The sequence below is a fragment of the Nyctereutes procyonoides genome, unplaced genomic scaffold, assembly GCF_905146905.1.
Source record: "Nyctereutes procyonoides isolate TBG_1078 unplaced genomic scaffold, NYPRO_anot_genome, whole genome shotgun sequence".
Lineage (NCBI taxonomy): Eukaryota > Metazoa > Chordata > Mammalia > Carnivora > Canidae > Nyctereutes > Nyctereutes procyonoides.
This window is the reverse complement of record NW_026575140.1, coordinates 48310635-48335074: the sequence shown is the minus strand read 5'-3', so window position 1 is coordinate 48335074 and position 24440 is coordinate 48310635. Positions and strand designations below refer to the sequence as shown.

Below are 24440 nucleotides of genomic sequence, written 5' to 3'. Positions count from 1 at the left end.
ATACATCAGCGTATGGCTTTATTCTGTTCGTTAGGAGATAAGCAGAAATGGGTATGAGTTGCCCAGAGTCGCATTGCTGGTGGGTGAAGAAGTGAACCGTCCTCAGGTCTTGGACTCCTGGCCCGGTACCCTCACTTGGAACAATTGCTCTTAGAGCATCTGAACAGTGGGGTGGGTCATGATCCTGCCTTTTAGTCCCTTCCCCCCAACCCTCGGCAACCACCAGTCTACTTTCTGTTTGGTGACTTTACTGCTTTGGGACACTTGCTCCGTATAAATGGAATCACAAGAGCATGTGATCTTCTGTTTGGCTTCTTTGACTTTGGTGTTGTCTGTAAGGTTCATCCACGAGCATGTGTCCATATGTGATTCCTGTTTGCGACTGAGTGATACTCCATGTGGATGAACCACATGATGTCCATCCGGTCAGAAGTTGATGGGCATTTGAGTTGTTCCCACATCTTGGCTATTGAGAGTGGTGTCACCAGCGTACAATATTTGAACACCCAAAGAATTTTCACTTTTTTGGGGTACGTACCTGGGACATAGCTAGCTCACGCGGTAATTGTGTGTGATCAGTTTTTCCCAGCAGCTGCCCGGTTTTATGATCCACCCCACCCCCACCCCACCCCCCGGCCAACAAAGCACAAGGGTTCTCCACTTCATCGCCAATGCATATTTTCCTTAACTTTTGTTCTGGCTGTCCTGATGGGTGTGAAGTGTTACCTCATTGTGGTTTTGATTTGCATTTTCCTAATGACCATGGATGGACACCAAGCATCTTTTCACATGGTTATAGGCCACTTGTGTATCTTTGGAGAAATGCCTGTTCAAGTCTTTTGCCCAATTTTCATTTGGGTTTTGTTATTGAGTTATAGGAGTTATTAATAGATTCTGAATTTCAGGCAGATTTGTGTATTTTAATCTTTCCACAAGTAACTCCTACATGTGCCAAACCAAAAACCGCTGGGGTGGACTACCAAGGTCAGACCTGGCCCAGGTCCTGACTCACCCCACCTGCAGTGCCTCCCTGGGCTCGCACCTTAAGCCTGAGCCTGAGCAGCCCCGTTTGTAACCGGGCGGTGTTCCTCACCTGGAGGCTCTCTGGTGGAAGGTTACAGCAAGGCCTGACTGCAGTGGGAAGTTCATGAGCAGAACCTATCGGGTTTTTCCAGGTCTCTTGATGGCCTCAGCCTAGCAGTGTTCAGGCGACGAGAAGTTGAGCTTTCCCCACCTGTGACTAGAAAGGTGTGAACCCCACTACTGGACCCCCATCTGCAGCTTGTGCTATCCAGGACCCAAGTGAGAACAACCCCAGCTTACTGAGCGCGAGGCCAAGCAGGTCACACACCACATTTCTCATCTGCCTCCCTGCCTCCTCTGTCTGTGGGTGGAGCTCGAACCTCACGGATTAGCACTTTGCCCCATAAACAGCCAAGCAGGGATTGGTCTGCCACTGTGCCTACACCTTGAAGCTCTGAGAGCATCCACATCTTTCTCCACGCTGAGGTGAGAGCCCACGGGCAGGGACTGAGCCACCTGCCATCCCTCCAAGAAGATGGGAGGGATGCCCCGCACCCCTGCCTGCCCCAGTCTGAAAGACTACAAGAGGGGGGCCGCCCCACACAGCGTTGGAGAGAAGCTGTCCCTGATGCATACTGCACCTGGAGCAGCTGGAAAATACAAATAAGCCCCATTCCCAGCCCCCCACCCCCACCACTCCACGAGGGCCAGGCCTCCTGTGCGCGGCAGCACGGCACCACATCGGGCACTGGCTCTTGGGCCAATGGGAGGAGAACCCTGCTGCCCTTTGTGATAAACTCACAGCCGTCCTTCCTTCCATGGCCTGCCGCAACCCAAAACATCAGCTGTTCAGACTCCAGGATCATAGTGTCCAAGTTCCCTGGACTAGAACACAAGGGTGGCACAGTTGCACCTAGCACGCCAGGTGGTACCACCCTTCACCCTTGGCTGTTCCTCCAAGGGACCAAGGCCTGCGCCTCATCCCTGCCTGAGACTGCCTGACTTGCTCGGAAGTGGTGCTCCAGGCTGAGAGGTCACAGTCCAACAAGCCTGAGAGTCTGGCCTTCCCACCAGCCTGAAGGCCTGACCAGATGAACTATTGTCTCAGGAAATTGGGAGCCGTGCGGAAAGGACCCAAAACAGCATCCCCGGTGCCATTCCTGTTGGTGTTTGGAATACACTCTGGGCTTTGTCCACTGCAGCCTTAGCTTCAGTGAATTGAACACAACCAAATTGTAATGTTGCTGGGGTTTCTTTTTTAATATCTTTATTTTTCTAATTACAGAAGTGTCCTTTTGCAAAGGCCCTCATTCTAGGGGGAACAGGACAGAGGTGGAGCAGAAGCCTGGGACTACAGGCTGCCGGGGGGACCCGTTGCAACTCCCGCCCCTGCCCCAGGCCCAGCGCCTTCTGGGCCCTGTCGCCCACATGAACGGCAGGCTAAATCGCCATCTGAAGGGGAAGTGCTTTCCTTGCACACCTCAGACACCAGAGCCACTTGCTTTTGTTTGTTTGTTTGTTTTTAGCCACTTGCTTTTGAAGGCAGATTCCGGCCCCTGAAGCAACCAGGTGGCTCAGCTGACACCAAGGTGAGTTTTCCCGCAGTGCACTCCAGGTATGTGTGGCGAGCCACAGACGGCAAGCACAGCTCGGAGTGGGCAATTTCCATCATCCACCCCCAGCCATAAAGCCTGCGGAGAGGAGGTCAGGAGTCCGCAGCCCTGGGGCAGTGGGGCTGGGGTGGATGTGGACGTGCTCCCCGGGCTCCCGCCTCCCAGAGGCACCTGCTCATCACCCCTTCCTGCCCGCCTGCCAGGCTCAGCCTGGGGCTCTGGGCTGGTGATCAAAGTTCTTCCAGAATGCAGTTTGGCAGGATCCTTCCGGGTCTGAACACTGAATGGTTTCCACTCCCAGGAATGTCCTATGCCATGGCCTGTGTGCACAGAGACTTTCTTCAGGGCCTGTCAGTTTAAATACAGTTGTCCCCCTGGTTATCTTTGGGGGGATATGTCCCAAGACCCCCAGTGGATGCCAAAAACGACAGATAGTACCAAACGCTATATACACTGTTTTACTATGGCTTTTGCTGTACCTACATACATAGGAGAAAGTTTAGAAATTAGGTACAGTAAGAAATTCACAATAAATAATAATAGAATTATAACAATATATTGTAATAAAACTAACGTGAATGTGGTCTCCTCCTCTCAAACCACCGTATTGTCCTGTACCCCCCACTTCTTGTGGGGCTGTGAGGCGGTACAATGGCTGCGGGATGAGGTCAGGTGAATGACGTGGGTGTTGTGACCCAGCATGAGGCTGCTGTGGACACGATACATTGGGAGGATCACGTGCTTCTGGTCTACAGTGACCACGCAGAACCGAAACCACAGATCAGGGAGGATTGCTGTAATAGCAAAGATTGGGAGAACTGGACAGGCCAACCCTAGGGAATGAGCAGTACCCCCACTTGGGACTATGCCACAGCTAAGTGCTCCTGCAGAGACGGGCCAGCGAGTGGGTTTATAGAAAGGAAACATTTTCTATATGATAAGATTTATTCTACAGTTAGTGTAGAAGAGAGAGCTTTGTGACGCTGGTCAGCGGGGGGAGGCAGCCGGGGCCCACAGTTGGGTTCTGGGAGTGGTTTCTTTCGTGCCTGCCCCTGGGCTAACACTGCACACCAGCAGTTACTTCGTACAACCGCCGAGAAGTTGGTATTCCACAATCCCCCATTTTACTGCCAAGAGTGCCAAGGCCCCGCCTCTGTCTGCCCAGGCCGGTGCCAACACTCGGCCGCCAGGGCAGCTGCTCAAGGCTCTCTGTGCACCAGTCCCCAGGCCAAGTGATCTGAATGGACCTCAGCTCAGCCAGTCTCCTGCCCTTTGACCCTCCGCACAGCCTGTGTGTGGAGCCATCCAGGCATCTGAATGCCCCTGGGGCAGAGCCCTCATGACCCCCAGGGGCAGCTCCTGGTCCTGCATCCAGAAGTACACATGTGCGTCTCATGTGTCCTGCGTGCTGGCCCTCAGACGAGGGAGGACATTGGTGCTGCTTGTGGTCCTGTGGTCACAGCTCAGGGCACAGGTTTCCACAGGAAACACGAGGGGATGGGAAGGAGAGAAGCTGGATGGGAAAAGCAACTGTGGTGACCGCTGAGCACTCGTGGCCCAAAGCCCTCCCCAGGGCCCACTTGTCATCTGTGGTGACAAAGGATATGAGCCCCAGCCATGGCTCCCGTGGAGACACTGAGATGCTCTTGCTTCCCTGTCTGGGGAGGGTCATCCACCACTTGAGCCACAACAAGAGGCCAGGAGACATGACATTTCTCTGGGTACTGACGTGCCGGCTGATGGGCTTGGGGCAGCCATGCCCACCAGAGAGCCAGCTGGGCCGTGAGAGTTTAGATTTTTCAGGGAAAAAAGTCCCTGACTAGCTGGTTTCCATCACTAAAGTGAAGCATCACACCGGAATCTGGTAATGTTATCTCTCCACACAATCTACTTTTCCAATTAAGCCCTAACTCGTCCTGGTCGATCCCACAAGACCTGTGGCCAAGCTTCCAGAACTCCAAAGAGCCATGCATAAGGGCCCAGCACAAATCACACAGCCTCGTTTTTCCTTTTATTCACATTCCTAGAGGCACAGCTTTGCTTCAGCACGAAGGACACCAAAGATGGGAGGGATGCCCGGGAGGGGAGGCGGAATCCCATCCCCAAGCAGCGGGCCTCAGTGTCGGGGGAGCGCTCGTGGTGGCTCGGTGGAGGCCGGGCCCAGCAGTAGCCGGTGGCACATCCTTGGCTCCAGGCAAAGCGGGGGGCACTGCGAGCCTTAGGTTCTCCAGGGGTCTCTGCCTCCCAAACAGAAAATCTGCCCTGTTGGAGAGAATGGGGCCTTCCCCTGAGGTACGAAGTGGGCAGCACGTCCGACGGAGCTCTGCTCCAGGCTAGAGGGGAGAGCTCAACAAGCTGGCTGGACACGCAGGTGACATGACTTGGGAGACACAGCCTTCAGATCAGCCCCAAAGCTGCAATCCGGGGCACAGGGGGGTCCCGGGTGACTCTGGCCCCTGGGGGACGACACAAACACAGTGTTTACCACCCAGCACCAGAAGCCTCGAGATACCTGGAGCTGGCACCCGAGGAAAACGCTAACTCACCCTCTCAACAGATAAACGGAGCTGCCTTTATCCCCCGCCTAGGAGAGCAGAAGCCGTGTCGTCCGTGCGTTCACTGCTGGTGACGACGGACCGAGCCCACGGTCCCAGGGTTGGCCCAAGGCCAGATGGGGCCGGGGGAGTGGCCGGCGCTCCAGGCTGCCCCGAGGTGGCCCAACCAAGCTCTCTGGGCCCGGCGCCTCCCGCGACTGCTGCCCGCGTACATGCTAACCCGGGGGCTTACAGGGCAGCCCCCTCTTTTTATTCTGGCTAAAGCAAGAGACAGGGTGCTCTCCAGATTCCCGGAGGGGAGGCGCGTCCAGCTCACCCACCGCCGAATGAGCGCCGGCCGCCCTGTCCCCACCCGGTTAGAGCAGCCACTCGGGGGCCTGCAGGCCGCAGAAGAGCGCGAAGCCCAGGGCGTCAATCTCCTCGTCCCGCAGGCTCCCGAAGAGGTTCACGCTGGGGTTGAGCTGGCAGGGGAGGCTGGCCCGCTCCAAGCTGTCGACGAGCGCCTCCAGGGCCTGCAGGAAGCGCGCCCCCAAGGCCGCCTCGGCCCAGTCGGCCTCGTGCTCCCCCAGGCGCAGAACCACCTGAGTCAGGTGGCGCCGGTCCAGCCGCTGCAGGGATGGGTGGCGGCGGCAGACCCCGCACAGCAGCCGCAGCAGCCGCCGGCGCGTCCCAGCGTCACGCTCGTCCAGGACCCGCAGCCTGGCGGCCTCCGCGGGGTACAAGTCCTGCAGCCAGAGGTTCCCGGCCAACCCCTCCAGGGGCCAGGCCAGGAGGAGGGGATCTTCGGGAGCAGCGCCGGCGACCACCAGCAGCACGGCGACTGTGAGCTCGAGGCGCTCGTGCTGCACCTCGAGCAGCAGCTCCTCGGCAGCCACGCTGGGCCGGATCAGGCACCCGAGCAGGCTGCCGATGGCTGGCCAGTTGATGCAGGAGGCCAGGGCTTTGCGGAGCAGCTCTAGCAGGACGCGGGAAGACAGGTAGCCGCCCACCAGGAAGCGGTCCCAGGGGCTGCTCCCGCGGGGCCGGAACTCCAGCTGAGTCCTGCGCACGGCCCAGCAGCGAGGGTCCCTGGCCACGGTGTCCGCCCCCGGCACCAGGCTCCACAGGCCCGCCTCCAGCACCAGGGGGACCAGGATATGCACGCGCTCAGCCGCCCCTGCCTGCAGCCCGTCGTAGAGCGGCCCGCCGGGCACCAGTGCCCCAAAGGGCAGCTCCGGGAACTTGTTCCGCAGATAGGCCTGCAGCTCAAGGCCAATGTCACCGGCCAGCTGCTTGGCCAGGGCCACGTGGGCCGCGGGGATGGTCACATGGGTCTGCTCAAACGCCAGCAGCTTCTCCTGGAACGTCAGGCACAGCGGCACCGGAGAGCTAAGCTGCAGTGACATCTCAGGACCCGTGTCTGTGGGCCCCTCTGCAGAACAAACGGGTTGGGACCACATCAGGAGGCCCCGTCAGGAGCCAAGAGACCTCCACCCAATTACTAGCTGTGTGACAGCCTGGGCCTTATTTTGTTCAGCTGTAAAATAACCACCTGGGAGAGTGCTTAGCTCAAGTTCTCACGTAAGGTGAGCAAGCGATGACAAATTCTCACTGCCCCCAGATCCCCGACGCCCTAAAACAGCTTGATGTAGGCTGAGAAGACAGGCTCTGGGCCTCAGTTTCCCCATCTGGGGCCCCTCACCGTCACAACACTGCTGCCATGCTCTGGTACCACTCTCTCAGTCCAGGTCGTGGGGGCACAACCCAGGAGGTTAGGAGGGCAGAGAAACCCTTAAACATGCAGGGGGGCTGTGGCCCTCAAGGAGCAGCAGGGACTTGCCTAGGTTCCAGGCTCAGTCAAAGGCAGAGCCTGTGGTGCATCTCCCAAAGTGACACCAGAGAAGGGCCCAACCGGGTCGGAGGGGATGGGGTGCCACTCACCTGGGGCAGCCGGCAAGGGGTCAGGAGGTGACACGGGCTGGCTGAGGGCAGCAGGTGGGGGCCGGGGCTGTTGACGCGGTGTGGCCGTGAGCAGGTTCAGTTCCTTCCAGCTCTCCTCCAGACGTGTGGTGTCCCCCTTGGCGTCATCCTCATCTCGAGGGCTGGTGGCCCTGTCAATGAGCTGCCGGCAGAGTGACATGGATTAGAGCATCTGAAGCCTGGGTGGCCAGGTCAAGACCAGGGGCAATGCCAGCCAGGTTGCTGGGGTAGAGAAGCAGGTGCCAGCCTTGGGCACTTCCCCACCCCCTCCCCCTGGGGCCCCACTGTCCTCCTCGGGCAGCCCTGGCTCTGAGCAGCCCAGCCTGGCCTTACCCGCTTCACAGCCAGGGTAGCAATTCCCAGCACGGCGGCTCCGCCCACGCCCAGCACCAGGCGGGCATTGGCCAGGAGGAAGTCCACGGTGCTGCCCAGGACCTCATCACGCTGCTTCCCCCGTTTCTGGGAGAACTCGGCCATGGTCTGTCTGCCTGTAAGAGGATGTAGACAGCTCTGTGGGGGGGGGGGGGGGGCGACCAGGCTGGCAATGGGGCCGACCCCATCATGCTGGGGCTGCTGCCGTGAGTAGAGCTGACGAAGGGAGTTCCTGGGAGTTTCTCAGGAGAAACGGTTTCTTGGGAGGAGATGGGGCTGTCCAAACCCCCACCTCTACTACACTGCAAACCTGCAAATAGCCCACCCCCTCCCTAGACAAGGACCTCATGTAGAAAGGCCCTGAGACTTGTGCCAGGTGAGAAAAGGAGGCCCATCTTCTCCATCCTATCCTCAAGGACCCCTGACATGACCTAAGACGGTGGGGTAAGTCTCATAATCGCTATCCCCATTTTAGAGAGAAATAGGCTGCCGAACCACACAGTGAGTGGTGGGGACCTGGACCCATTCTGCAAAGCGTCCTGACTCTGGCCCACCCACTGAGTCCAGTCAGTCTACTGGAGCCTGCAGCCAGCTCCAAGAGGCTGCTTCGTCCTGCTTCTTAATCGGGGCTGGGCATAGGCAGGAGGGAACCCTGGCCTAAAGAAGACACAACCAGGGGTCCTAGCAGTCTGCCCTGCAGGGCCCCTCAGGCCTTTGAGGGGACCTCAACAGAAGTCTCCCGCCACCAGATCTCAATAGAGTAGCTAGTCCCCAGAGGAAGAGCTATCAAGTCAAAGGACGGGACGAGTGAGGTGGCCCAGGCTGCCCAGGGAGGCACATCAATGAAGGCTGAGGCCTGCCTGTGGGGGCAGCAAGCAGGGTAACTCCAAAGACCCCAAACAGGACATCTGGCTGGCTCCATCCGTGGAGCGTCTGAGTCTTGATCTCGGGGGATGTGAGTCCCTGCCCTATGTTCAGTGTAGATTATTTAAAAATAAAATCTTTAAAATAAGTAGGTAGGGATCCCTGGGCAGCTCAGTGGTTTAGCACCACCTTCAGTCCAGGGCGTGATCCTGGAGACCGGGGATCGAGTCCCACGTCGGGCTCCCTGTGTGGAGCCTGCTTCTCCCTCTGCCTGTGTCTCTCTCTCTCTGTGTCGTGTCTCTCATGAATAAATAAATAAAATCTTAAAAAAAAAAAAGAAGGTAAAAAATAAAGACCCCACGCCCTATCCCAAACAGAGAACGTGCCCAGTGCCTCTGGACAGGGGCCTCTCTGGGCCTCTCAAGTTTGAGACAATGCAGGGGCAGTGGGGGTGGGGGAGCAGCTGTCAAAGACTGGAAACCTAGGCAACAGAGAAGGGAAGATGAGGCTTTGTTCACCTGTAAAATGGCACAGGCGTGGTGAAGGTTTACAAGTGGGGAACCCAGAACTATAAGGCTGGGTAGGCCTGGGTACTTGGGAAGTGGAGACAGAGATCCCGCCCAGGCCTAGGCCCCCAAACTCCAACCTCTGGTTCTTCTGGGGGAATTCCTGCCCTCAGGCCCTGAGAGCAGAGGGGGGGGGCGTGTGGCCGGGGTGCAAGCTGAGGCCCGGAGGACCAGTCAGACACCAGGCAGCGCTGTCTTTCTGCGGATGCCTGAACCAGATGACCGTGGGTTCGCAGCCAGCCCAGGCACCAAGGACTTCTGTCCTCTCGGAGCCGCTGTGGGTGCCCAGGGCTCAGTTGCCAGGTGACGAGATGCCTAGAGCAGCTGAAGCCTGAATCACCGCCGGAGTCAGCCCCAACCCCCGCCCCCCGATTTGCCCAGAGTAAAAATAGGACAGGACGGCTCTGGGGCCCGGGCTGGTCAAAGGCTAGGGGAGTGACCCACCGAGGCCCTGCGGCCGCTTTTAGTTTCCTCCTCGATGATCAATACTGGAAGCCATCTCCAGCGGAGCCCAGAATCCACTTGCAAACTGTAAAAAGCTTTCAATACCTCCTGCCTGAACAGGACTCAGCCCAACCCCTGGCGGGGTCGCGCAGGCCGCAAACCGCAGCCTTCCAACTCCCGGAACGCGGAGCAGGCGCGGGTGGTTAAAAATAACTCGACTCCGCGCGGCCGGCCCGGCCCCCACCCCAGGCGCCGGGAGACGCCGCCAGCCCTTCCCCTCCTCCGCCACACCTGCTGCCCGGGGCCGGGGCCGGGGCTGAGCCGAGCGCGCAGGAACCCCGGGGAGGGCCTGGGAGGGGCCCATCCGCGGGGAGGGCACCAGGCCCCGAGAAGTGCACTGAGACGCCCAACGCGTAAAGGGGCAGGCGACATTGGAACTCCGGCCCGGGGAGCAAAGCCCTTCCCTCCTTCCCCGGCCGTGACCCGGGCCCCAGCGGAGACCACGCCCCCGACCTGCGTCCGACGCACGCTCCACGCCCGGGTCTGGGGGACCCGGGCCGCCCTGCCGCACTCCGGCCGTACGGGCGTCGCGGCTTCGGCGCAGCGACCGCAGGACACAGCGGGTGCGATCGGGGTCCTGAGCCCGGCCCCGCCTGGGAATGGAACTCGGAGGACCCGGGAACCGAACCCCGAGGCCCCGGGGGCGGCCCCTGACCTCCGACGCAAGCAGACGAACAAGCCCCGGGTCCAATCGGAGCGCCCGAGGCCCCGCCCACGTTCCAAAATACTGCGCGGCTCAGCCAGTGAGGAGCAGGCCACGCCCCCTCGCTGACGAGCGCGGTCCCTCGGGGGCGGGCCTCCCGGACGCACACGGGCTTAAAGGCGCAGGGCCGTGTGGCGCCTGGGACCCGGGTCGGGATGAGCCGGACCCGAGGGCCTGGTGGGAAGGCGCGTGTGCTCTCATGGGAGGCTGCGGAGTAGACAAAACTGTCTGGGCTCGCGTTGTTTCCGGGGCCCGGCAAACAGGTGGTACCTGGCCCTAAGGCCCGCTTGCCTGACCCTTGAGGTCACCTCTGAGAGCGCAGTGTGGCTTTATCATTTTATGTTGGCGCGCCGGGCACACAGCGTGACCCAGGAGGCTAGCCCGGCCACCTGCGCCGTGTAACCCTGTGCGGGCCACTGCTCCATTCTGGCCTCAGTCTTCTCTCCCGTGAAGTGGGTATCACAAGGCCCCCTCCTCCCCCGCGAAGGGTGACGGTGCATAGAACCTGTGGCTCACTCGGCGTTTATTTATTGGGGACCTATTATGTGCCGGCTGGTGGGGGCGCAAGGAAGTAAAGAGAGCCTGAATAATAACGTGCGTCTTATCGAGCGCCTGCTGTATGCTGCGACCTACACCTGAGTTTGTTTCCGCGACAACCTTAGGAAGCATTTCACAAATGAGAAAACTGAGGCAGGAGCAGACCTGGGGGTAGCCCAGAGCCCTAGGACCCAAGGCCCAGTGGTGGCCACGCAGGGCCCGGGGAGGTCCGTGCGCCCCCGGGCCTGGGTCCCTAATCTCTGCAGAGGTCACGGCCGGACTTCAGCGGCTGCGGCGGCCCCGGGGGCGGTGCCCGGGCCTGCAGGGTCTGCGACACCCCCCGCCATAGGTCGCTGAAATCAGCGTGGAGGTTAGAAGCCTGCGGGAGCGCAGGGGGAGCCCGGACTTTTTCCGAGGGCCCTCGGGTCAGCGGACGGCGGGGGAAGCCGAGGCCCGGGGAGGCCCGGCGCTCCCGGTTCCCCGGGTGACGCGCGGGGCCGCGGCCCGGGCGCCGCCTGCTGCCCGGCCGGGCGGGGGCGGGTTAAAGGGGCGGGGCCGGCGTCGGCCCAGCCCCCGGCTCGCCCCGCCGCCCCCCGCGCCCGCCGGCCGGGCAGCGAGAGCGGCGCCATGGAGGCCACCGGGGTGCTGCCGTTCGTGCGCGGCGTGGACCTGAGCGGCAACGACTTCAAGGTGAGCGGGCCGTCAGGGCGCGGGGCCGGCCTCCCTCCAGGCCTTGTCTTCCGCCCGGGCCCGCGCCGCTCCCCGCTTCCTGTCCCGCCCGCGCCCGGCCCCGCGCCGCCCGGGACCGCGGGAGGGAAGGGGGGCTGCCCCGGTGCTCGCGGCCCCGCCCGGAACGGCCCCCCGACGCGCTCGCTGCGGCCCGCGCGGGAAGACCCGGGCCGGCGGGGGCCGGGCGGGCGGCCGGGCGCGCAGCGGCGCGGGGAGTGTGGGCTGGGGGCCCCCGCGCGCCCCTGGCCGGGGGGCTGGGGGGCCGGGGGGCCGGGCCCCGCCCTCGCCGCACACTGGCCTGGGGGGTCTGCGAGCTGCTCCCGCCCTCCGCGCCCTCCGTCCCCGCCCCTCTGAGGTCACACGCCCAGCCAGGCCCTGACTCAGGGCGGCCTTGCTACCGGCTGTCGGTCGGGGGCGGGTCTGGAGCACACTCATCGGGCCGAGCCTGCCGCCGCCACCCCATCCTGTGTGGTCTTGGGCAAGTCACTTCCCCTCTCGGAGCCCGGGTTTTCTCATCCGGTGGAGCGGGGGCTGCCTAGTAACCCCTTTGGGGACTCTGGGGCAGGTGCATGGCCTCGGCTGACGGTGGCCTGAGCAGCTGCGGGACTGGTAGACTAGGGCCACAGGGCAGGTGAGGCGGTTCTAGAGGGTCAGGAAGGAGCAGGGCAGTGCTGGTGACCAAAGGAGGCGGGGCAGCAGTGGAAGTGAGAGCTGGCCCCGCCCGGGAAGGGCAGCCTGGGGGCAGGGTGGGCAGGGGAGCAGATGGGGGGGGGCAGCCTCCTGGTAGTGTCCAGCTCCGTCTGCATGGGTGGGGGCCGGGCAAGAAGGCCCTTTCTGCATTTCCCCACGTGTACACACACTTCTGACACTGTGCCCAGGTGGCCACACCACTCTCCTCTGCCCCCATCGCTGCCATCCGTACTTGGGGTCTCCATCGACCTCTCCAGAGTCACCAGCAGGGAATGTGGCTGTAGGGGGCCGGGGACACCGGCTAAAGGCGCCTCAAACTGCCGGCTGTAAGGCTAAGGGGACTGAGGGGGGCATTCAGAGGCTCACGAAGACACGAGTGAGGCAATGCCTGTGCGAATGGGGAACTGGAGCCTCACACCAAGAATGGCTGGTATGCTGATGGCTGGGTGGGGCGGGGCCGGGGCCTTGGTGGAGGCTCAGGGGTACCCCATCTCTGGAGGCCTAGGTGGGGCCTGGAATGGCACACAAGGGCATTTGAGCCAAGCTAACCACACCACTGGGCCCTGGGGATGTCCCCTGGAACAAGCCAGGTCCGACCTGGCCCCCTCAGGGCTCAGAATCCAACAAGAGACAGACATTAGGCCAACAGTCACCTTGATTATTAGTACATCTTCACATTTTTGTCATGAGGGGCTTTTGTAAGCCCTGTTACATTGCTGAAGTTGAGGCATAGAGTGGCAAAGTGACCTGCCCAGGGGTGCACAGCTGGTGAGAGGTGGCTCTGTTGCTCTCCCAAGGCTCCCATGGGTATGGGGGCCACAGAGGGTAGTAGAGCAGGAGCGCCCGTTGCCCAGACCAGTCTCACTGTGACACACCCCCAGGGTGGCTACTTCCCTGAGAATGTCAAGGCCATGACCAGTCTGCGGTGGCTGAAGCTGAACCGCACCGGCCTCTGCTATCTGCCAGAGGAGTTGGCTGCCCTGCAGAAGCTGGTAAGGGGCTTTGGGCAGTCGGGGAGGGTTCCTGTGGATGGGGCTGGGCCAGGTGGGCAGAGCTTGCATAGAAGGCAAATGACGTGAAGGAAGCCGCTGACAGCCATAAACAGAGCTAGCAGATAGGGAGGGAGCACCCTGTCCCAGGAGGTGTGTAAGGAAAGACTGGCTGTGTGAGGGAGGGAGGCTGCAAGAGGGGGAGTGGGTCTGTGTGGCTAAGGGCCCCCTGGATGGTGTAAGGTTTTGGTGGCAGATGGGGCGCCTGTAGGCACCCTACCCACACTGCTGAGCCTCTGCTCCCCTGTCTTGCTCAGGAGCACTTGTCTGTGAGCCACAACAACCTGACCACGCTTCATGGGGAGCTGTCCAGCCTGCCGTCACTGAGGGTGAGTGCTACCACTGGCCGTTGAGTTTGGGGGTGTGAGGGCAGGGCCAGACCCTAGGCAGGGCCAGCATCTCTGCCCATCCTGCCTCAGACTCAGGGCCCCGTGCCTTTTTTTTTTTTTTTATAGATTTTATTTATTGGGGATCCCTGGGTGGCTCAGCGGTTTAGCGCCTGCCTTTGGCCCAGGGCGTGATCCTGGAATCCCGGGATCGAGTCCCACATCGGGCTCCCTGCATGGAGCCTGCTTCTCCCTCTGCCTCTGTCTGTGTCTGGGCTAGCGTTGCTGGCCCAAAGAGGAGATATATTTGTAATTTTGATAGATACCGAATATTGCCAAATTGCCAGAGGGATCTCTGGGGCTTTTTGTGAAATGGGGAATCAGATATGCAAACTCCAGGCAGAATTAAGAGCTAACATTCCATTCATAATATGCAATTATAGGACAAAATTAAAGACAGTTTTGTCACATAATGGAAAGTTGAGGAATTAAGTGGTACCTTCAGTCTTTAGGAGACCATGCACAAGACTAACACCCCTTGTCTGTCTTCCTTTATTTTTAAAGATTTTATTTATTTATTCATGAGAGACAGAGAGAGAGAGAGAGAGAGAGAGAGAGAGGCAGAGACACAGGCAGAGGGAGAGGGAGAGGGAGAAGCAGGCTCCATGCTGGGAGCCCGATGTGGGACTTGATCCCCGGACTCCAGGATTACGCCCTGGGCCAAAGGCAGGCGCTAAACCGCTGAGCCACCCAGGGATTCCCTCAGGGCCCTGTTCGTAAATGGGAGGGGATACCATAATGCCCTGCGGTGAGTAATGCATGGGGATAGCGGGTAAAAAACCCAAACTCACCTGTTTTTAGACAACAGGTACTGTAATAACAGTCGATAGCAGCCGAGCTGGTATCCAACTCTTCCTCGTGGGTTTTTGCATAGAATCCAGACCCTTACCAAGTTCCCAGATGAAGACACTAGGCCATAGAACCAGGTCACTGGTCCAAGGTTACTTGCCCGAGGCAGGCAGTGGTAGAACTGGGGTAGGGTGGAGTTTGGCCCTGTAGATAGGTGGTCAGGGTGGTCCTGTTGCCCCTCTGTGGTTGGCACTGCACAGATGGCAGCAGCCATCTTGGTGCTTGCAGTCGTGGCACTGTTCTGTGGCCTGTCCTCTTTGCCCCTGAGACTTTCCGCACTTCTATAGCCTGACATACCAGCCCTGAGAGGATAGAAAACAGACTTGCCCTATGTCCATACTGTGTCTCAGAGCTGCCCCCTTATCTTGCCCTCTGGAATTGGGAAGAGGAGGGATTATTTGGTCAGAACAGGTTCCTTGGGGATCCTGCGCTGGTCCCTGGGGCACATTTGAGCTGGGCTTTGAGGTATGAATAGGATCTCATCAGGAAACCAGGAAGAGCTTGCCAGGTAGAGGGACAGTGAGCAAAGGCCAGGAAGGGACAGCCCTTGGCCCTCTGTTGGGCTTCCTGAGGCGGTATCCTTCCCTCATCTCTCTGCTGCTCCCAGGGGTGGAAGCCAGAAATCATGGGCCTCCATGGTTTATTCACAGGCCATTGTGGCTCGAGCCAACAGCCTGAAGAATTCCGGAGTCCCCGATGACATCTTCAAGCTGGACGACCTCTCAGTTCTGGTTAGTGGTTACCCATGCACCTGGCCTACCTGTCAGCCTTCATCTATCGTAGTGGTCCCCGCAGCCACCGTTATACCATGTCATGTTGCAGATGGAGAAACTGAGGCGCAGTGTGCCTCACCCAAGGTCACTCACGAAGTCAGATCCCTAACTTAGGCATCCCTTCTCTTAGGGTCTTGGCTTTCTCCCTTTGGCTCTGAAACCCCTTCCTCCACTCCTTGCTCAGTGCTCCACCTGATCCCCAAGGCTGGCGGAGGCCTGGCAGGCTGGCACTGGCCCCAATACCCCTGACTTGGCCTCCCCATTTCTACCCAGGACTTGAGCTACAACCAGCTGACAGAGTGCCCGCGGGAGCTGGAGAATGCCAAGAACATGCTGGTGCTGAACCTCAGCCACAACAGGTACCTGTGCGCGGGGGCAGGGGCGAGGGCGTACGGGTTGCTATATGGTGGGTGGGGTACTGGGCCTGGGAGCCTTGCATCTGGCACCCATAGCCCCTGCCTGCCTCACTCCCATCCGCCCGCAGCATCGACACCATCCCCAACCAGCTCTTCATCAACCTCACTGACCTGCTGTACCTGGACCTCAGCGAGAACCGCCTGGAGAGCTTGCCCCCACAGATGCGCCGCCTGGTGCACCTGCAGACGCTTGTGCTCAATGGGAACCCACTGCTGCACGCACAGCTCCGGTGGGCCTCCCTGGGGCATCTGGCCCAGTCCCTCAACTCCCCCGGAGTTCCGGCCCTCCACAATGCCCCAACACTCCTGTGTGGGCCGTGGCCACCCTGACCCCGTCCCCTTGGCCCCTCTCAGCCCTGTGCTCTCAGGCCCGCCTCTGGCCTGAGCGCCCACGTCTCCCCACAGGCAGCTCCCGGCTCTCATGGCCCTGCAGACCCTACACCTGAGGAACACGCAGCGTACCCAGAGCAACCTCCCCACCAGCCTGGAGGGCCTGAGCAACCTCGCAGGTTGGCGGTCCCAGGGTGGCATCCTGGGCTCTGGTTCCTTGGGGTTCCTTGCTTCTGGTCCTGACCACCTCCCAGAGGGGAAAGGATGCAGTTACATGACAGTTATTTCTTTCATCGTGACAACTAGTGCTGACACCCACTTACGAGCTTTGGCTTTATGCCCAGACCCACCAGCATGAGGAAGTTTTTCCAAATGGAGAAACTGAGGTTCAGAGATTAAGTCATTTGCTTAAGGCCACAGAGCCCAGAGGCGGTAGAGGAGGGGCTCACATTAGGGCTCCTGCCCCTGGACCTGACTGTGGGGGCCCCTGCTCATGCATGTGCCCCCTCCCCGTATCCCAGATGTGGACCTGTCCTGCAATGACCTGACACGGGTGCCCGAGTGCCTGTACACCCTCCCCAGCCTGCGGCGCCTCAACCTCAGCAGCAACCAGATCTCGGAGCTGTCCCTATGCATTGACCAGTGGGTGCACGTGGAGACACTGAACCTATCCCGTAACCAGCTCACCTCGCTGCCTGTATGTTCAGGCAACCCGCCCCCCGGGAGGGGGAGGGGGGCTGAGCCACCCCGGCTCCTGCCCCTGACTCCCACACTCCTGTCTCCCCTCTAGTCTGCCATTTGCAAGCTAACCAAGCTGAAGAAGCTGTACCTGAACTCCAACAAGCTGGATTTCGATGGGCTGCCTTCAGGCATCGGCAAGCTGGCCAGCTTGGAGGAATTCATGGCCGCCAACAACAACCTGGAGCTGATCCCTGAGAGCCTGTGCAGGTGCTGAGGCGAGTGGGGGCGGGTGGTGGGGGCTTACGGTACTGAAGACCCCAGCATCGTAGCCACAACCCACCTTGCGACCTCTGCACGTCGTGCAAGATGGATGGGTTAACTTGGTTTTGTGGCTAAAGCTCACACAGTGTGTGACAGCAATTCCCAGGGTGGGTACCCCGCGTCTTCCCACACGTGGATGGGGATGAGGCTAGAGGGGTCCCACTGCCACATGAATTTGGGACATGGCACCATCTGCATCTCCCTCTGGAGGCCACAGTGTCCACTGGCATGGCCTCCTCAAGACTCTGAGAAGTCCTTCAGGCAGAGCACAGAGGATCCCTCCGTCACCGGCTTCCAGGCTAATTAGAGGACAGAATGTTTAGGGTCCTGTAGTTCATATCCAGGGGCCTTTATTTCTGCAGGCAGCCCCTTTGAAAAACATTCCCTAGAAGTTACTAAAAGTCCTTCCCACTTGCTTCGCTGTGAGGAGCCCCCTGTTGTAGCTGTTGCAGCCTCTCCTGCCTTTCTCAGCCTGTCTGAACCCACTGGGGCCTTAACGAGCTGGGTGCCTCAGTTCCTCTGGCCCCACCTGCTCCCCATCTCCAAGACTGGAAGTCTCCCTGCTTCCCCCCTCCCCCCACCTGACCTCATCTGTCACCTCCCTGAGGCTGCAGCTTTGTCCTCACAGATGCACAAAGCTGAGGAAACTGGTCCTGAACAAGAACCGCCTGGTGACCCTGCCGGAGGCCATCCACTTCCTGACAGAGATCGAGGTCCGGACAGGCCAGGGCCATCGTGCAGGGAGAGGGTGGGCCTGGTGGGGAGGCCGGAGGTGACCACGGCCTCTCAGGAAAAACCAAACAAAGCAGTGTCAATGGAGTGGGGGGGGGGGGACCCAGCAGAGGCCCCTGGAGGGGTGCCAGTGCCACAGAAGGAAGAAGGCCAACCACTTCCCATGTCCAGACCATGCTCGACAGCATCATTCAAGCCCCACACCCGGCCTGCAAGATCACACTTCACAGGGGGAAAACTGAAGCCCTCTGGGGTGGCTGCAGAGCCGGGATAAGAGCCTAGGAGCCTGGTTGCAAAGAGCAAGAAACCCGGGTTGGGGTGACTGGGAGGTAGATCCTGGGCTCACTGCTTCTTCTGCTTGCCCCATGAGGCAGGTCCTGGATGTGCGGGAGAACCCCAGCCTGGTCATGCCTCCCAAGCCCGCGGACCGTGCAGCCGAGTGGTACAACATCGACTTCTCGCTGCAGAACCAGCTGCGGCTGGCAGGTGCTTCTCCTGCTACAGTGGCTGCGGCAGCAGCTGGTAAGCAGAGCAAGTCTGGCTGGGGTGCTCGGGGCCTCAGCTTAGCCATCTGTAAATGGAGTGTGAAACACAGCTTCTGGATCCTGGGGCGCTGGGTTGGCCCCAGGTTGGCTGGATGCCCGACCAGGGCCCAACCATTTACTCCATCCCCAAGCAGGAAGTGGGCCCAAGGACCCCCTGGCTCGCAAGATGCGGCTCCGGAGGCGTAAGGACTCAGCCAGGATGACCAGGCTAAGCAGGTGCTGAAGGGCATGTCAGACGTGGCCCAGGAAAAGAATAAAAAGCCGGAGGTAAGCCAGGCAGGGGCTGGGACAGGGGCAAATGTCCCTGGACTCTGCTTACGACAGATTGCGTGACCCAGGCCAAGAGGGAGAGTGGATCCCAGGTAGTGAGAATAGCCCATGCAAAGGCCCTGAGGTGGGTAGCAAATAAAGAGGCCAGACTGAGTGGCCACGTAGAGGCAAGCCGTGCTTTGTGACTATGACTCCAGGAGAGTACTGACGCCCGAGCCCCTGGGGGCAAGACACGGCGCTGGGACCAGGGCCTGGAGAAGCCACGCCTTGACTACTCTGAGTTTTTCACGGAAGATGTGGGCCAGCTGCCTGGTCTGACCATCTGGCAGATCGAGAATTTTGTGCCTGTGCTGGTGGAGGAAGCCTTCCATGGCAAGTTCTATGAGGCTGACTGCTACATTGTGCTCAAGGTGAGGATCGGAGTGTCTTTGGGGGCTACGTGACCCCCAGTGACCTTATCTTAGATGGCTCAGGACCCCCAACTCCACACTTCTGTTCACTGAGGCAAGGCGGGAAGGAGAGGACCGTGTAGAGGAGGCGGAATGGGGTGGCCCAGGCAGAGGTGTAGCAGTGCAACCCGCCCTGGGGTTGGGGTCTGTGGCAGTTCCAGGGTCCTCTCTGGGGTGAGCTGGGAAGCCAGGATGCCCTGGCGAGAGCTGACATGGCCTGTGCCCCGCCCCCAGACCTTTCTGGATGACAGCGGTTCTCTGAACTGGGAGATCTACTACTGGATTGGCGGGGAGGCCACCCTGGACAAGAAGGCTTGCTCTGCCATCCATGCCGTGAACCTGCGCAACTACCTGGGGGCCGAGTGCCGCACTGTGCGGGAAGAGATGGGCGATGAGAGCGAGGAGTTCCTGCAGGTGCCCGCCGGAAGGGGGGGCGGGGCTAAGACTGCTGGCGTACCAGGCTGAGGCCAAAAGTGGCAGGGGTTGAGACCTAAGGCAGACAGCAGGGTCAGGAGAGCTAGACACAGCCAAAGGTGGGGAGCCCAGAGGGAGATGGGACCAATAGCGCCTAGGGGGTGGGGCCGCCAACTGGGCGCCAAGGGGCGGGGCCCACGGAGTCCCGGGGTAGCAAGCTGTGCTGACATCTCTGGCCAGCTGGTTGTGTAGACAGCCATCCACACTAGATTTTACTGAATCACTCCTTGCCCTCTTGCATAAACCTGCTTGGTCCCATGCCCTGATGTGCGCATATTTAGACATGCTGTATGTGTATCTAAACCTTAACAAGAGTGATGGGCATTTTTGTACATTCTAACACTCGAATATGTGTTTGTTTATAGACACCGGTCTCATTTTTTTTTTTCATAACTCCATCACGGATTTGTAGCACTTGATGCATCTGTCCACAACTCTATCCTGACAGGTGGTATCTGGTGGGGGGAGGGGTAGCACACTGATGAAGGCCCACACCCTCACACACAGGTATTTGACAATGACATCTCCTACATTGAGGGTGGAACAGCCAGTGGCTTCTACACTGTGGAGGACACACACTATGTCACCAGGTGAGGGGGTTTGTGGGTGGTGGTCCTGACCTGGACTCAACTGGGAAGGATTGGAGGAACCAGCCCTTGGTGACCCTGCCTGATGTCCCTGCCCCATTCACTCTTGCTCTCGCCCTCAGGATGTACCGCGTGTATGGAAAAAAGAACATCAAGTTGGAGCCTGTGCCTCTCAAGGGGGCCTCCCTGGACCCAAGGTAGCCCCCATGACTAGAGCAGGGGAGGGCTTGAGCCCACACTTCCTCTCTACTAGTGGGGGACAGGTTTGGGTTCAAGAAGAGGCCTTCCAGCAACCCTTTTAACCCCCTCTCGAGCATGGAAGGACCACCAAGGGGGCTGAAACCCATAATGAGGGATTTAGGGCAGGGTCATAGGCACAAGGGCAGTCGCTGCCCGTGTCAATTGCTGCCCCTCCTGCCCCTCCTGTCCAGGTTTGTCTTCCTGCTGGATCGAGGGCTGGACATTTATGTGTGGCGGGGGGCCCAGGCCACGCTGAGTAGTACTACCAAGGCCAGGTATGAGGACACGGTGGGGTATTTTATGCACACACTGTTACCTAAGAAGAGACATGGGAACTCATTAAGGACTTTGCATACCCTTCCCCCCAAGGCTCTTTGCGGAGAAAATTAACAAGAATGAACGGAAAGGGAAAGCAGAGATCACCCTGCTGGTGCAAGGTCAGGAGCCTCCAGAGTTCTGGGAGGCACTGGGCGGGGAGCCCTCTGAGATCAAGAAGCACGTGCCTGATGACTTCTGGCCACCTCAGCCCAAGCTGTACAAGGTGAGCTGTGGTGCTGGTGGCAGTGCTCTTTGCCTGGATTCTGGTGGGGAGAGGGTGCCCCCTTCTGGACAGAAAATCGCCAGAGCCGCGGTCTAGAGGCTCTAAGTGTTTTGAGAAGACCTGGAGAAGTCCTGCTAGAATGTGTGTTCCCAGGAGGGAGGCTGCAAAGTGCCTGGGTGGCAGGCCTGAGAAGCTGACCTTAATTCTGTAGGTGACAGGAATCCCCCAAGGGTGTTGCAAGCAAGAAAGGGACAGTTAAAGAATTAGAAATGACAGTAAGGGTCTGGAGAGGGTAGGCAGGGAAAGAAAGCCTCATTTAAAATCCTTTCCACTGACAGTGTCCTTAAAGCATTGGTGGAAGGAAGAAACCGAGGTCCAAAGGGGAGCAGGCGGTGGTCCTGAGCACACACAGCAGGGCAAGGGCCAGACTGGGGTAGAGGGGGGCTGGTGGGCGGGGCTCCTGTCCCCCCCCCCCCAGGCCTTCCCCTGGCACACCTACTCATTCCTGCTGCCAGGTGGGCCTGGGCCTGGGCTATCTGGAGCTGCCACAGATCAACTACAAGCTCTCTGTGGAACATAAGACCCGTCCCAAGGTGGAACTGCTGCCGAGGATGAGGCTGGTGAGGCACACGGAGGGAGGCGGGGGCCGGGGGTCCCCCCGCGGGGTCCGGGCATCAGCGTTGACCTCCAGTCTTTTCCTCGCAGCTGCAGAGCCTACTGGACACGCGCTGCGTATACATCCTGGACTGTTGGTCCGACGTGTTCATCTGGTTGGGCCGTAAATCCCCACGCCTGGTGCGCGCCGCCGCCCTCAAGCTGGGCCAGGAGCTGTGCGGGATGCTGCACAGGCCCCGCCACGCCTCGGTCAGCCGCAGTCTCGAGGGCACAGAGGCGCAGGTGCGGAGTGCGGCCTCCCCTACACAGCCCGGTCCCCAGATCCCCAGCCCGGTCCCAGCTGCCATGAGGCCAGCCCTGGGTGCCCTGCCAGGCCCCGCCCCGCCCCCTTGGCCACTAGGCCCGCCCCCGGGCTCTTCCCCTCAACCCAGTCAGGCCCCGCCCCCTCTGGCACTAGGCTCCGCCCTGACCTCCAGGCCCCGCCCCCAAGCCTTTCTGGGTCGCATTTCCTCTCTCTGGGCAGGTATTCAAGGCCAAGTTCAAGAACTGGGACGATGTGTTGACAGTGGACTACACACGCAACGCGGAGGCTGTGCTGCAGGGCCCGGGACTCACTGGGAAGGTGAAGCGAGACGCCGAGAAGAAAGATCAGATGAAGGCTGACCTCACCGCGCTGTTCCTGCCACGACAGCCGCCCATGGCGCTGGCAGAGGTGGGGGGCGGGGCCCGGGACGGGGCGGGAGGGGGACTCCGGAGGGTCCCTGCCCTCTGCCCTCTGCCCTCTGACTAGCGGCTGTTGGCTGTCGCATGCACGCATGCAGGCCGAGCAGCTGATGGAGGAGTGGAACGAGGATCTGGACGGCATGGAGGGCTTTGTGCTGGAGGGCAAGAAGTTCGCAAGGCTGCCGGAGGAGGAGTTCGGCCACTTCTACACACAAGACTGCTACGTCTTCCTCTGCAGGTGCCACCACAGAGCACCTGTCACCCGGCCCAACCCCTGAGGCTAGCGGGCTCTAGTCATGTCCCCACACACACCCCCCCCAACCCCCTGCTTACTGCCCTCTAACCCCCAGGTACTGGGTCCCTGTGGAGTATGAGGAGGAGGAGGAGAAAAAGGAAGAGAAGGAGGAGGAAAAAGCAGGAGCAGAGGGGAAAGAAGGTGAGGAGGCAGCAGCTGAGGCAGAGGAGAAGCAGCCCGAGGAGGATTTCCAGTGCATCGTGTACTTCTGGCAGGGCCGGGAAGCCTCCAACATGGGCTGGCTCACCTTCACCTTCAGCCTGCAAAAGAAGTTTGAGAGCCTCTTCCCCGGCAAGCTAGAGGTGTGCCTGCCACGCCACGCCCAGCTTCAGGCCATGCCTCCACCACCTCTGGCGAGGGACCCAGACCCCGGGGAGGTGTGGCCCAAGGGGCAGGGGGTCTGGTCCAGGGAGGGGCCCCTAACATCTCCATACCCACAGGTGGTGCGCATGACGCAGCAGCAGGAGAATCCCAAGTTCCTGTCCCATTTCAAGAGAAAGTTCATCATCCATCGGGGCAAGAGGAAGGCGTCTCAGGGCACCTTGCAACCCAGTCTCTACCAGATTCGCACCAATGGCAGCGCCCTCTGCACCCGGTGCCTAGCTTGGGGGGGCAGATGGGGTGGGGGGCAATGGCCAGCGGTGACTCCTTGCTGACACTCCCACTCCCCAGGTGCATCCAGATCAACACTGATTCCGGCCTCCTCAACTCAGAGTTCTGCTTCATTCTCAAGGTGAAGTTGTGGGTGTGGCCAGGGACTATGGAGCAGGGTGGTGGGTTGTGGGCTGTGGGCAATGGGCTGGCCAGTACTGAACCCCCGGCTCTCCCGTCAGGTTCCCTTTGAGAGCGAAGACAACCAGGGCATCGTATATGCGTGGGTGGGCCGGGCGTCGGACCCAGATGAGGCCAAGCTGGCGGAAGATATCCTGAACACCATGTTTGACACCTCCTACAGCAAGCAGGTGACCAGGGCAGGTGGTAGGCAGGTGGGCAGTCACTGGGCAGGGGCAGACCAGGGCCCTGAGCCTGACAGACCCTTTCCTGCAGGTCATCAATGAAGGCGAGGAGCCCGAGAACTTCTTTTGGGTAGGCATTGGGGCACAGAAGCCTTATGATGATGACGCCGAGTACATGAAGCATACGCGGCTCTTCCGGTAAGGCGGGGGCCCAGACCCTTTCCCCGCACTTCCTCCTGGGTCCTGGCACCCGTGTGTGACTCTCATAGCCTCTCCCCGCCCCTCGACCTCCAGGTGCTCCAACGAGAAGGGCTACTTCGCAGTGACGGAGAAGTGCTCAGACTTCTGCCAGGATGACCTGGCAGATGATGACATCATGCTGCTGGACAATGGCCAAGAGGTGAGGCTCCTCCCTGTTCAGGGAGCCCACCCCCCAGCAGATGGGGAGCTGAGGCTCCCTTGAGACCATCTGCCCTGCTGTCCCCACAGGTCTACATGTGGGTGGGGACCCAGACAAGCCAGGTGGAGATCAAACTGAGTCTAAAGGCCTGCCAGGTGAGCCGGGTGGTGAGGAGGGCCAAGGCTGGGTCTAGTGGGCCGCAAAGACTGCCCTTGGCTCACGCCTCGTCCCACTGGCCAGGTATACATCCAGCACATGCGATCCAAAGAGCACGAACAACCCCGCCGCCTGCGCCTGGTCCGCAAGGGCAACGAGCAGCACGCCTTCACCCGCTGCTTCCATGCCTGGAGCACCTTCCGCAAATCTCTGGCCTAGGGCAGCCACTGCCTGCCTGCAGTATCCCTAGCGCAGCCCTGAGCTCGGGCGAGAGCGAGGAGGGGCCTCGGTCCCTCCACGGCCCCTGCTCTGGCCACCCCCCCTAACCCCCAGTGCCACAGTCCCCAGCAGCACAGCCCAAGCAGCACCAGCGGGGAGACCCTGACCCATGCCCTCCAGGGTCTGGGCAGTTGGGAGTCCCTCCAGGGTAAGCTTATGTGTGATCCCCCATCCAACCAGAGAGAAAGCAATGTGGTTGCTTTTAAAGAGATATTAAATGCTTTTATTTTCAATATTAAAAATCAGTATTTTTAATAT

At 60.1% G+C, this 24440-nt stretch overlaps 2 protein-coding genes across 8 annotated transcripts; one reads left to right on the top strand and one right to left on the bottom strand.

Moving 5' to 3' along the window:
• Window positions 1-4634: 4634 nt before the first annotated feature.
• Window positions 4635-10114, bottom strand: MIEF2 (mitochondrial elongation factor 2). 7 transcript variants are annotated; one of them, XR_008661989.1, is made up of 5 exons: window positions 9688-10114; window positions 7484-7638; window positions 7112-7292; window positions 5183-6602; window positions 4635-5092 (listed from the first exon to the last, which is right to left on the bottom strand). XR_008661989.1 is itself a non-coding variant. In XM_055306654.1 (4 exons), the coding sequence occupies exons 2-4, from the start codon at window positions 7625-7627 to the stop codon at window positions 5548-5550; spliced, it is 1380 nt and encodes a 459-aa protein (XP_055162629.1). In that variant the 5' UTR covers window positions 7628-7638; window positions 8576-10114; the 3' UTR covers window positions 4635-5547. The 7 variants fall into 7 exon arrangements, 6 of the variants coding, with proteins under 6 accessions (XP_055162629.1, XP_055162630.1, XP_055162631.1 ...); XM_055306654.1 differs by having other exon boundaries at window positions 4635-6602; window positions 8576-10114; XM_055306655.1 differs by having other exon boundaries at window positions 4635-6602; window positions 7484-8708; window positions 9397-10114.
• A 1167-nt stretch (window positions 10115-11281) lies between these two features.
• FLII (FLII actin remodeling protein) lies at window positions 11282-24424 on the top strand. The gene is given in 31 exon segments (XM_055305700.1): window positions 11282-11386; window positions 12997-13107; window positions 13422-13493; window positions 15050-15130; window positions 15446-15531; window positions 15657-15818; window positions 15994-16097; window positions 16440-16615; window positions 16709-16866; window positions 17549-17633; window positions 18027-18174; window positions 18332-18388; window positions 18391-18464; window positions 18665-18877; window positions 19151-19330; window positions 19898-19980; window positions 20100-20174; window positions 20409-20492; window positions 20587-20758; window positions 21274-21378; window positions 21464-21655; window positions 21897-22085; window positions 22195-22334; window positions 22447-22693; window positions 22832-22986; window positions 23064-23124; window positions 23225-23353; window positions 23439-23545; window positions 23642-23747; window positions 23837-23902; window positions 23988-24424. Coding segments are annotated over 31 exon segments (3816 nt in total). The 5' UTR covers window positions 11282-11323; the 3' UTR covers window positions 24123-24424.
• Window positions 24425-24440: the final 16 nt, after the last annotated feature.

Bases quoted from the DNA above. Each gene is read 5' to 3' on its own strand.
- MIEF2 (XM_055306653.1), bottom strand. From the start codon at position 9,760: ATGGGCCCCTCCCAGGCCCTCCCCGGGGTTCCTGCGCGCTCGGCTCAG. The intron at 7,639-9,687 runs GTGTGGCGGAGG...ATCCTCTTACAG, and splicing joins GCCCCGGCCCCGGGCAGCAG to GCAGACAGACCATGGCCGAG. The intron at 6,603-7,111 runs GTGAGTGGCACC...TTTGTTCTGCAG, and splicing joins CCCCTTGCCGGCTGCCCCAG to AGGGGCCCACAGACACGGGT.